Raw genomic sequence first — 13,418 nt, 5'->3', positions numbered from 1 at the left:
ACGTTGGATTTTGATAAACAACAGCGACCCACAAGAACTGAAGTTTAAGAAATAATAGTTATACTAACCACACAACAGTCAAATGTTATTGTTAGGTTCGTGGAGGCGCAGTGGCCCAGTGCTTAGGGCAGCAGACTCGCGGTCGTAGGAACGCGGTTTCGATTCCCAGACCGGGCGTTGAAACAACGAATGAAAACAACTAAAGTTCCACGAGGCTCCGGCAGTGGCGAACCCTGCTGTACTCTTTCCCTCACAATTTCTTCCTGTTTCTGTTGTACGTGTATTTCAAAGGGGTCAGCCTTGTCTCACACTCGGTGTCACGCTGCATCTCCCACATTCACGTTAATTCCACGAGCAGGCTGTTCCGTTGATTGAATCAACTGGAACCCTCGTGCCACGATTGTTAGGACGGTGGGAATAAAATTAGAAGAGAAAACCTCGACAAACAACTCGACATAGTTCGCTGCTCCTGGAAGAACAACAAAACCAGAAATCGGTTGGCACTTTTTTTTTTGTAATATTTAAACCTTTCCAGTGTTATGTTTTTACTTTTTCACATGTTTTAATCTTTGGACTGTGGCCATGCTGGAGCACCGCCTTGAAGGGTTTAGTCGAACAAATCGACCCAATACATTTTTTAAGCCTGGCATTTATTCGATAGCCGAACTGCTAAGTTACACACAAACACACATACACTCATGCACACACACACACACTCATACACACACTTACACACACAAACTCATGCATACACACACACACGACAAGATTCTTTCCGTTTCCGTCAACCGAATCCGTTCACAAGGCTTTGAGATTTAGGTTAGCCTGGTGACATTGGAGAAGACATTTGTTCAAGGTACGGTGCAGTGGGATTGAACCTGGAACCATGAAGCTGGAGACCAAACTTCTTACCACAGCCACACCTGTGCATATGCGCACGCACGTGTATAACGTTATCGTGGCACTCCGTCGGTTACGACGACGAGGGTTCCAGTTGATCTGATCAATGGAGCAGCCTGCTCGGGAAATTAGCGTGCAAGTGGCTGAGAACTCCACAGACACGTGTACCCTTAACATAGTTCTCGGGGGAGATTCAGCGTGGCACAGAGTTTGAAATACAGGTACAACAGAAAGAAAGTTGTTGTGAAAGATTACAGCAGGTTTCGTCACCTCCACCCCCACCGGAGCCACGTGTTGCTTTAACACAATAAACACTCACAACGCCCGGTCTGGGAATTGAAACCGCGATCCTATGACTGCAGGTCCGCTGCCCTAACCACTAGGCCATTGAAACAAGTAAAAGGTAGAAGATGTATAATCTATGAATTAAAAATTGTGAGCAAGTAGGGGGCGGCTGAGTATTTGAACCAACGTAGCAAAAAGAAAGTGTCACAAATGTGGTGTGAGTTCGTGTACGGAATGGACAACAGGTGTTGGTTGAAAACACTGACATCTGGTGTCAGCAAAAGAAATAAGTTGGTACTCAAAAGTGATGGGAACTTCAGGATTTTGGGTTTCACACAAATGAAATGATAGAAGACGGAGAGAAGGAAGAGGGTGTTGTATTGTGGGTCCTCTTGTGAGGGGAAACTGAGACAGAAGTGGGGAAATGTATCCCTTAGAATCCTCGATGGTCTTCTGCACAGTTTTTGATCTTCCAAATAACAGAAGACTTTGCTCCACTGAGATTAATTCTCTATAATGGATCACAGGGGACATTGAGCATGGGAGAAACATCTGTCTCAGAGTCGCAACGTCTGGCTCGACAAAGCTCATGCTGTTGTGTGGGAGTTTTCTCACCTCCATCTGTGAGTGATCCCGGGAAGCTCTGGTGTTACAGCGTAAGGGCCGAATATAAGTCCCGCAGATATATGTACCGAAAACAAAAGATCACCGAGAGAAAGAAAGAGCATTATTTCCTTCCTTTCTTTTCCCCATTCTTTGGCAAAAAGAGAAGGTCCGAAACGTTAGATTGTATTTTCCTGGTGGTGGTATTTCTGTATACCGAATTGTTTTTATGAAGCCTGCTCTGGTTAAACAAATCCTTTCGAAATAATTTTTGTAATTTGTATTCAAGCCTCCTCGCTGTTTTATCACACTTATGTCTAGCATATCTGGCTATCTCTTCTCTGGCCACTCTGAGATATTTCTCAGATTTGACTTTAAAGAATCCGGGAAACTAACTGAAGCATGATTATATTTTTAAAATTCTGCTTAAAATATTGGTTTGTCATTTTTTTCTCCTACTTGGCACTCCATCATGATATGTTTGAAAAGAGGTAAAATTTATTCAAATTTCAAAATCGATAAACGAAAATTGTAAAGGACGAACAGAGCTTTGAGAACCCATAAAACACCAGGATAGAAATATTTCTCGTGTTAATTCAAATAACATTGGAGAGGATTAAAATAAATGGGTAGAAATGAATTTGTATGACAACCCAATAGAATTAAGGGGTGGTTGACAGATCACTATTTTTTTTTTCCTTTTTTACATTCTTTACGAAAATAAGAGTTTCGAGACAAAGTAAACCTATAACTGAGCTTCTCAACTGAGAACACAAGCAGCTGAAATGGGGTTCTTTCGAAGGGTCTCTGGAATAATATTATTCAACAGGGTCATGGCTTGAAGATCAGGGAGTCTCTCCAAGTAAAGCTGCTACTTCTCTACATTGAGAAATCACAACTCAAGTATTAGAATGGCAAGACGGATTCTTCAAGCGGAGCCAACAAGCAGGAGGCTCAGGGGAGACTCAGTTGGTCAGGCTTGGGAATCCAGACGGAAAGTGTAATAATGGTTGCTTCTGATATGACCCTAAGCAGGAGGTGACTGAAGGCTCTACCCCACAATCTTACCAGGAATACTGGGCGGAGAAAATAGAATGGATGGGTGGAATCATTTTTTTTTTTTCAAAGTGTAACCCTCTCCGTCATTTATCTACAACATAATTTTACACGCAATATTTTCCCTAAAATATTCCTGAACTTCTCAAACAGTAACATTTGTTCTCGTGGAGTACACCTGTTATAAAAAAGCATTCCAGCTATGACCATCCCTATTATATATTATCATATTTTCAGATATATGTGTCAAGAGCTACGTTACGCAAAGTCTAAAATAGAAAAGTGCAATTTGAGGAAGATTTAGTCGATATTTCTAGCAGTATAAGAGACAACAAAAGTACTTCTTGAGTAACTTGGCAAAAAAAAAAAAAAAAAAATGTTGCATTTTATGGGTTCACCTACGAAAAGAAATTTGCTGCTTTGTTAATCTCTCATTGCGCTTCTCCCAATGCTGGTTAAGCGGATTTACAGCCCCAAGAAAACTAGCAGAGGAAGCAATCTGGATTTTAAAGAAATATTACAACCTAAAATCAAAATTGGGTTCTCAAAATAATTTTAAAAAAAGGTGGGTGGGAAGAGAAACTTTGCGATTGTGAAAAATTGTCCGAACATTTGGAGTTTGTTTAGAATTTAGACGATGCTATAAGATACAGATTTGTTTAATCAAAGAGTCTAAGGCTGAAGGAGAAAAGTGTGAGTGACAGTATCTTCTGTTTTTATTATTAAAATAGTAAGAATTTTGAAAAATACATTTACAATGCTAAGTATGTACAAAATAATTTTAAAAAGTAACCTAAAGTCATCTCCCCTTTAGATCACACGCCAAAGAAGCACTTTCAGACGGTGTGGAATACGATTGTATCGGAATTTAATGTAAAAAAAGAAAAAAGAAAAAGAAATTGTTGGATGCACACATGCATTGTTATGCACATCACATGTCTTTAAAATGTAACTTGAAATTCTGAAAAAATTGTGCTGTGTGTCAGGATGTGTGCGCAGCCATCGTTTGTTTGTCTTGTTGCATTAAATTCCGATACAATCGAATTCTATACCATCTGAAAGGTATTTCCAGAAGATTTCATTTAAAAATACCTATTAAAGTTATGAGGAAACAAAGTCTAGGAGTGGACGCACTGAGTAGGTATAACCCAGCACTATTTTTTCATCGTTTCTAATATATCAGTTTTATTGGATTTCTTTAATGTATAACAACAAAATAAAAGGACATCTATAAAATGTCTGTTCGTCCCACGTTTTGCCACCAACATTTCCAATTAGGTCAAATGTTACTATGGTGTGTCTCTTTAGTGTCATCCTTCGCCTCAACAACTTGCATTTTTTGTTAAGGCGGCAAAATATTTTTCGTTCATGGGTTAGTTGTCACGAATATATATAGCTTTAAGCCCCCGCAACCTAATCTTTTGAACCAGTGAATATTAGAGTTAAGAATGTCTCACATAACCAAATGAAGAAGAAAAAAAAAAAACGACCGTATAATGTTGCAAGAGAAAGAAAATAATAAAACATTGTCACAAAGAATATGTATGTATGTCAGGGACATTTCCAAAAACAAACATATTTGAAATAGGATTGTGACTGTCTCTATCAGTGGAGGTAAATATACAGAGAATGTTTGAGGCTCGTTACAGGCCGGGTAGATGTATTCGTTAAACGTTTTAACATTTTTGATTAAAAAATTAAAAATCCAGATTAATCGCCGACAATGCTTTAATTTCTACGATTCTGTGATTGAAAGTGGAATTAAAGCTAAAGGGAAAATAAAACGATATTTTAATGAATTATTAGTTTTAAGTAATTAAATGATTACACAAATTCAAATTGCTCGAAACATGAATATTAATTATCTGAGAAATAAAGTCAATTTACATCTGTCTGTCTGTCTTTGAGTGTATGTATGTATTACGTACGTACGTATCTATGTATGCGTGCATGAAGATAGTTTTCGGTGGACAGCTGGTATGACGAAAAACAAATCCTGTGAAAGGGGGTCTGAAATCAGTAGAATCAATGACAAAGGCGCAGGAGTGGCTGTGTGGTAAGTAGCGTGGCATCCTTGGGCAAGTGTCTTCTGCTATAGCCCCGGGCCGACCAATGCCTTGTGAGTGGATTTGGTAGACGGAAACTGAAAGAAGCCCGTCGTATATATATATATATATATATATATATATATATATATATATATATATATATATGTGTGTGTGTGTGTGTGTGTGTGTGTGTGTGTATGTTTGTGTGTCTGTGTTTGTCCCGCTAGCATTGCTTGACAACCGATGCTGGTGTGTTTACGTCCCCGGCACTTAGCGGTTCGGCAATAGAGACCGATAGAATAAGTACTGGGCTTACAAAGAATAAGTCCCGGGGTCGATTTGCTCGACTAAAGGCGGTGCTCCAGCATGGTCGCAGTCAAATGACTGAAACAAGTAAAAGAGTAAAAAGAGAGTATCCAACAGCTGGAAGTAAGAGAACCTTTCTTTAGACAGAACCTTCTTTAGAAGAAGGGAATTCTGATGTGACACTTGCGATTTCGTTTGCATCCAGTGATGTAGACTAGTTCTTTTAGGGAAAACACATGTTGTTTAGAAAGTGGAATCGACCCCGTGCAAAGCCTTTCTTTGCTTAAATAGCTTCAGACACAAGCATTGCCTGCTTTTTTGATAATTATATTCTGTGTTGCATACTATGGCTGACTGTGGCCGAAAGAAGGCAAAAAACTCAAAGAAAAATCCCACGAAGGAATGAAGGCCTGTGTCAGCGTTAGTGGCAAGTCTCTAAACGTCTGCTATAAGTGGAGTCCATCGCTGTCACATCCGTGCAAAAGCGTGAGGGTCCATCGTAGGATAGAAAAGCCACATCCATGCTGCTTTGAGGGATCAATCAAACGATGGCATTGCTTGACATCGAGATGCAATCATTACCTATGCATGCATACATGCAAATGTCTATGTATGCATTTGTGGTTCTATCAAAAGAGCTGTTTATACAATAAACAGAGGACTTCTGTGAATTGTTTTCAGAGAATTTACTAACCGCCCACATAAGTTAATTTCCTTTGCCAAGTCCACACAAGGGTTGTTGAAAGGTAGAAATTTGAGCCCTTTGGTGTAAAAACAGAAGTCAAAGCTGCGTGCTTGCTTGTGTACCGTTTAGTATATGTGACAACTCTATTATGCTAAGGGATAGAAAAGGGATGCAGGATTCCCTATTAACTTTCGATCTCAACAAAAGCTTTTCAGCATCAGAAGGTTACAGACCATAACCAAGTTTACATTGCAATAGATCTGTAGCAGGTAAATTGGCAGTCTCAAACACTCACTCACTACCTAGGAATCGAGCCCGAATCACTGTGTCCATATGTAAAGATGACTAGACAACACAAACGGAATTTTGTCAAATATTGATGACGTCAGCAAACAACTGACCTCTAAAGTCTCTTGTACAAACAGAAATGTCATTAACAATTTTGTCTTTGGCGCCTTTTCATTGATACACCATTTATAAGATCGTTTATCTAGCAACTGACGGTGGTCGTGACAGTTTAAACCAGTATACTGTAAGAATCTACACAACTCATGGTTACTGTCATCGCTAATATACATTTCACCATTTCATACAAACTGTTGGCTTGCTTCATTTAGTGTGAATATCTTTTTTTTTTTTTTTTTTGCTGTCATTCGTCACAACGACAACATTTTTGCTACCGGTAAATACTTAGCATTTGGAACTTCATACAGATTTTTGTTCTTCCATCTCCTTACCAAACCCAAATATCTTATTGATACAGATCATTGCTCACATTCTGGAAGCCCTACAGCTATTAGTTCAGCACCCGAGTAAGGACATACATGAACTGAATTGATAGTTAACGTTTAGAAAACTTCGGTTAATATGTCAATAGTATTCTCCTGCATCACTCCTTCATTTCTCAGCACAGAAGCGATAATTAGACACTCTCCTCCGATCCAGACTTCTAGGCAGCAACATCTCCAATGACTGCACATCGGTACGATTGCACAATGGACAGGGAAATTCAAAACCGTCTCAAACATCCTTCAGAAGGTTCAGAAAGAAAATCTTTATATATATTGCGTAGGTGTTTTTTTTTTCAACTGTAGCCTCGGGCTGACCAAAGCCATGTGAGTGAGTTTGGTTGACGGAAACTGAGAGAAAGCTTGTTGTATGTGTATACCTTTGTGTTTGTTCCCACCACTTTTGACAATCGGTGTTGGTTTGTTTGCGTCCCCACAACATAGCAGTTCGATAAAAGAAAACCGATAAAATAAGTACCAGTACTTAAAACTGGATACAGGGGTCGATTTGTTCGACTAAACCCCTTCAAGGCGATGCTCCAGTATTGCCGCCGTCCAATGACTGGAAAATAAGCTCAGCCTCCATACCAAGGCCCTCACCTTCGGAGCAGTTTGTATTTTATTTTGCGTGGGTTCGAGTCATGACCCCCTACCGCCGCCGCCACCACCACCCACAGCAGACACATTGTGATGTCGATGACCTTTAAAATCCCGTGTCAACAAAAGATACTTTCACAGTTTTTTCCTTGAGCCTTAGGATTCACAGGGTCGGTTACCCGATTCCCAAGGCTTATGAGTGACCAAGATCACAACATCCCCCTGAATGCGATGCCAGTACATTGCAGGATTCGGGCCAACAGTTTTGAAAGGAGGAGAGACGTCGATTACATCGACCGCAGTGCCCTGCCATATTTTCCGGTGTACGAGTTTAATCTTTCAGACCGAACTTCACAACCAAAAAAGACAGGTTGACTTCTGCACCAGGGTGACGGTGGAGAACCAAAAATTCCATGTGAAATGCAAGAGGAGTTGGTTGGGTAGTAATGATGGTTGAATGGTTACATTACATGTTGCTCTCTACACTACATCGACTTGTTAATGCAGGAGAATACAGTATGAATCAGCCTGTCTATCAGTTCATCTATCTATCTATCTACCTACCTACCTACCTACCTATCTATCTATCTATCTATCTATCTATCTATCTATCTGTCTGTCTGTCTGTCTGTCTATCTGTCTACCTGCCTGTCTATCTATGTCTATCTATCTATCTGTTTATCTATCTGTCTGTCTGTTTGTCTATCAATCAGTCTATCTATCTATCTATCTGTCTATCTATCTGTCTGTCTGTCTGCTTGTCTGTCTGTCATCATTTCTCTAAAACAGCTCTTGTCTAGTTTCATTCTTTCCCTCTCTAATCGCGGCTACACTGTGTTTGCTCACCTCTCTCTCTCTCTCTCTTTCTCTCTCTCAACATCGACTTGTTGATGCAGGAAAACATTTCAAGTAAGCAGCCTCAATCTGTTATTCTTTTCCTGCCCCTCCCCCCACCTTCGTCGCTTCTCCATTTCTCTCTCTCTCTCTCTCTCTCTGCATCCCACATGATCTGTCATCAATCACTCAATTCTACACTCCGTAGCTATGTTAGCCTCACTTCCTCCAATTCCACACTCCGTCATTTTCGGTTTCCGAACCGACGCATTCCGCACATTTATAAGACTAACACATCCACGGAGTTACAACACGTCCCGGCCAAATATGGCAACACGGTTTTAGTTTCTTTCCCAATAATGGCTGTGTGGTAAGAAGTTTGCGTCCCAACCACATGGTTTTGGGTTCAGTCCCACTGCGCCGCACCTTCGGCAAGAGTCTTGTTTTATAGCCTCAGACCTTACTAAAGCCCTTCTGAGTGGATTTCGTAGACAGAAACTAAAAGAAGCCCGTTGTTACACATACATACATACATACATACATACATATACATGTGTGTGTGTGTGTTGCCGCCCGGGGCGCGAAATATTTTTTTCCCACGAGAGTTCCGGACTCCAGTTATGAACTCATTTGCATACAGCCAATCACAGCTCAACTATCAAACTAGTGTCCACCTAGTCACGAAAATACTCCGGTTGAGTTTAGTGGAAAATGTGCGTTATAGCAAAATCTGTTTTAAACGGGTTAATAGGGGTGACAAATGTGAAAATTAGTGCATGAAGGGAATGGAGAACTGCTCCCAGATGATGCCAGAAGTGTTGCCAATTTGCGTAATTTACTAGAAAATGTAAACGTGTGTAGTTTCCTAGTTTTTTGACTGATTTTGTACATTCTTAATTTAAAATGTTGGTGTTGATCTGAGAACAACGTAATCAATATGGCGTTGTGTCGCATTGCGCCCTCCTTGCATATATCAATGGCTACATGCAGTATCACTAATCTCAGTCTGAGTATGGGTGCCTAATGTTAGCTCCATATAGAGATGGTGCTCCACTGATCTATGATGATGGTGGAGGCGGCGGAGACTGCGATGCTTATGTGAGACCTGCTGTTATATTCATAGAGGGGCATACACCATCACTGGGGTCCGGAATTCTCGTGGGGAAAAAAATTCGCACCCGGGGCGGTCCTTCTGTTTGCGACCCCGGACCCCACAAAAAACACACTGCCTACAGCAGACCCAAAAGTCCCGCCCGGGGCGGACCATTCCCCACCCCAGCTACGCTAGTGTGTGTGTTTGTGTCAGTTCCGCCACCGTTTGACAACCGGCGTTGGTTTAGTTACGTCCCCGTAACATAGCAGTGCGACAAAGGAAAACGATGAAATAAGTGCCGGACTTTAAAAATAAAAAAAAAAGTACTGCGTTTGATTTGTGCATTAAGTCCCTTGAATGCGGTGCTCCAGCATGGCTGCATTCCAATGACCGACAAAGATAGAACTGGAAACAACACATGTAGCAAGCAACACGAAAATGTTAGTCATTCACATTTAGAGTCTTTATGTAGTCGATGGATCTGCTAGAAATAGCAGCCAAATCTCCCTTCTATCGCATCCTATTGTGTTGAGAGAAAAAAAGCAAAAGAAAGGACACATTAGATAATGTAGTTCTAGGCTTAGTTCTAAAAGTGTATAATTCGTTAATCATATACACTTAATCATAAGTCTGTTCAATCAGGACTGACCTGTGACTGAACAAACAGAACGACATTGTTGGTCACGTGATGTATCGTCTGCTCTTTCCATTTGGATCCATGACAGCATGTCGTCTGTTGCGTGTAAAACGTCACCTCTCTCTCTCTCTGTCTCTCTCTCTCTCTCTCTCTCGAATCTATCTATCTATCTATCTCTCTCTCTCTCTTATACATATATATAATATATATATAATATATTATATTCTGTATATCTATCTCTATATCTATCTATCTATCTATCTATCTATCTATCTATCTATCTATCTATCTATCTATCTATCTATCTATCTATCTCTGTCTATCTATCTATATATATATATCTATCTATCTGTCTGTCTATCTATCTATATATATATTTTATTTTATTTTTTTTATTTTATCTAGTTTCAGCTCACGAGCTGTGGTCATGCTGGGGCACCGCCATTTATATATATATATCTTTCTCTCTAATCTATCTATCTATATGTCTCTCTGTTCTCTCTCTCTCTCTCTCCACAAACACACACACAGTGCTGTGATGAGATGATGATGATGTTAGTGATGCTAATTCAGCGAAGAAATGTTGGAATCGTTTCAAAAACTTAGGTTTTCAGCAAAAAAAAAAAAAAAGTGATGTCACAATTAAGATTTGGAGGAAATAAATGATTTCACACAAGCCTTTCAAACAATGAACCAAAGCTTATAAGATAACCATTCCATCTCTACAGACCAACACACACACACACACACAAATCCATTATACACACACGTGTGTGTGTGTGTGTGTCCAGCATCGCATGACAACCGGTGTTGGTTTGTTCACGTCCTCGTAAGGATATATTTTGCCAAAGAGGCCGATACATTTAAGTACCAGACTTAAAAATAAGTACTGGGGTAGACTTGTTTCGACCGAGCACATCGAGTCGGTGCCCCAGTATGGCCGCAGTCCAACGACTGAAACAAGTGTGCACGCGCACGCGCAAACGCACACACGAATTTATATATATATATATATAAGAGCCAGCGATTGTCTCCGAGTCAAAAAGTGGGTGGGACCCGTCATTCGAGCACCCGGCCAGACGGAAGCAAATAAAAATTTGAAATCGAAGTGAACTAAACATTTGAAATCGAAATGTCTGAAAGCAAAATATACAAACGTATTATTAATTAAAATAGCTATAATTTTTTAATTAACGCACATTATAATGACCGAGAACCACTGAGGTCTTCTTATAAATTCTATCCCAGCTGTTTATATCGAGCTCTAACGCTTTACTTCATTCTTCGACACTCTACAGAATATGGAACGACGTAGAACATGTGTGTGTGTATATATATATATCTATATATATATATATACATATATATATGTCTTTTTTCTTGTTTCAGTCATTAGGCTGCGGCCATGCTGGAGTACTGCCTTGAAGAATTTTAGTCGAACAAGTCGACACCAGGATATAATTTGTTTTTTTTAAAAATCCTGGCACTTATTGTATCGGTTCCTTCTGCCGAACCGCTAGGTTACGAATGCACTACCCACACAACGCGCGCGCGCGTGCACACACACACACACATATATAATGGGCTTCTTTCAATTTCCATCAACCAAATCCATTCACAAAGCTTTAGTCGGCCCGAGGCTATAGTAGAGTACGTTTGCCCAACACTGGAATTGAACCTGGAACCATGTGGTTGGGAAGCAAACTTCTTATCACACAGCTACACCTGCCCCTATACACACACACACACACACACACACATGATATGTCCATGTTTCCTTAGGCTAGTAATTTGGAAGGAAGGGGATTTGGTGATATCTTCGACCCCAGTGTATAACTGGTACTTATTTTATCGAAAGAGACGAAAGACAAACTTAAAACGTACAAAGCCGAAAGAAATGCTGCCAAGCATTTGGTCCGGTCTGGCAACGATGGTGAGTAATAAAGAACCAAAGACAGCTGCTGGCACCTACAGACACGTGGCAGATTTTAATGAAGAAACGGGGGGGGGGGCTCCTTCGGTTTATGCGGGTGGGTGTGTGTGTGTGCGCATGGACATATGTAAATGTATGTTTATATATGTATATGTATGCATGTGAATGTCATTTAATGTATATGCGAACGTGTATGTGTGTATATATGACTAGATGTATGTTAATGTGTATATATATATATATATATATATATATATATATATATATATATATATATATATATGCCATGTGTATATGTACGAATGTATATGTGAATGTATGTATATATGTATTATATACATGTATGTATGTCTGAAGAGTAAACAGCAGAAAAGAATATAGAAATATATATTATATATAAATATTTTATGAATGACAACCGAACGATGTATATACAAGAAGAATATGAAACACTGCGAAACGGTTGATTGTTCTCATCCTTATTTATCCATCATGAAACATACACACCACATTTGAATATAGGAAAATCCTTCGATAGTCAAAGCAGTGTCTTGGGAGCAAGTTTGAACCCCCGTAAATTAAGATAATTCTTCGAAGATGCGAAATAAAAAGTAAAACTTACCAGCGACATTAATAATAAATAAGGAAGCGAATACCAGAAAACCAGTCTTGTAAAGTGTATTAAAAGGCAACATGTCTAGTTAATTGCTCTGCTAAGCTGTAACAGTTTTGTTTCATATGATAAAGCTACCGAAAGCGGAGTGGGGTAAAGTGGAAATTATATTTAATGAAGATGCGACTGGAGATAGTAAAAAAATTGTCAATAACGAACCAAAGTCCAGAGTAAGAAGGGCGAACGATTGTTAGAGTACGGCATTCTTGCCGAAATAGTGTTTAGTTTAGCGATAATAACATTGTTGGTGATAAAAAAAAACAGATTTATTTGAAAGGGCAATGTAACAAAATTAACAACTACATCATCTGCAGAGGTCGCTTTTATATATGTACATATATATATACATGTGTATGTGTGGGTGTGTACACGTACTAGTCTATCTAGCTAACTATCTAGCTATCCATTCATCAATGTGTCTATCTGTATGTATGTCTGTGTATGTATGTATGTATATATTATATATATATATATATATATATATATATATATATATATACACATACCTACATATAAATATATATATATAATATAATATATATATAATAATATATATATATATATATATATATATATATATATATATAGAGAGAGAGAGAGAGAGAGAGAGAGAGAGAGAGAGAGAGAGAGGAGAGAGAGAGAGAGAGATGAGAGAGAGAGAGAGGAGAGAGAGAGAGAGAGAGAGAGAGAGAGAGAGAGAGAGAGGGAGAGAGAGAGAGTTTCCGTTCAGGTCATTTACTGGAATGAACTCAACGTTTTCAAGACAATGTCAGCTTCGGTCACATTTTCTGTCATCTGCCAAATTATGTCACAGTTGTTGACACTTTGCCGAAAATATCTCTCTTTCTAAAACCACGATGTCAGGAAATCATAAACATTGCCGTTTTTAGAAGTCATTTATTCGTGTCCTCTTTATAATCTTTCCTACACTTGCCTCATGCATTGGACTGCGGCCATGCTGGAGCAACGCCTTGAAAAGT

At 39.3% G+C, this 13,418-nt stretch overlaps 1 protein-coding gene across 1 annotated transcript in view; it reads right to left on the bottom strand.

Annotated features, from left to right (window-relative positions):
• LOC115214177 (microsomal triglyceride transfer protein large subunit) overlaps nucleotides 1-12,697 on the bottom strand; it is a 57,784-nt gene extending 45,087 nt beyond the window's left edge. Inside the window, exon 1 of the mRNA XM_029783267.2 lies at nucleotides 12,388-12,697. Within this exon, the coding sequence (XP_029639127.1) occupies nucleotides 12,388-12,460 (73 nt within the window). The 5' untranslated portion in view covers nucleotides 12,461-12,697. The remainder of the gene's footprint in view (nucleotides 1-12,387) is intronic.
• Nucleotides 12,698-13,418: the final 721 nt, after the last annotated feature.

Source organism: Octopus sinensis, linkage group LG7 (genome assembly GCF_006345805.1).
Source record: "Octopus sinensis linkage group LG7, ASM634580v1, whole genome shotgun sequence".
In the NCBI taxonomy this organism is placed as follows: Eukaryota; Metazoa; Mollusca; class Cephalopoda; order Octopoda; family Octopodidae; genus Octopus; species Octopus sinensis.
This window is presented reverse-complemented; position numbering and strand designations above follow the sequence as displayed.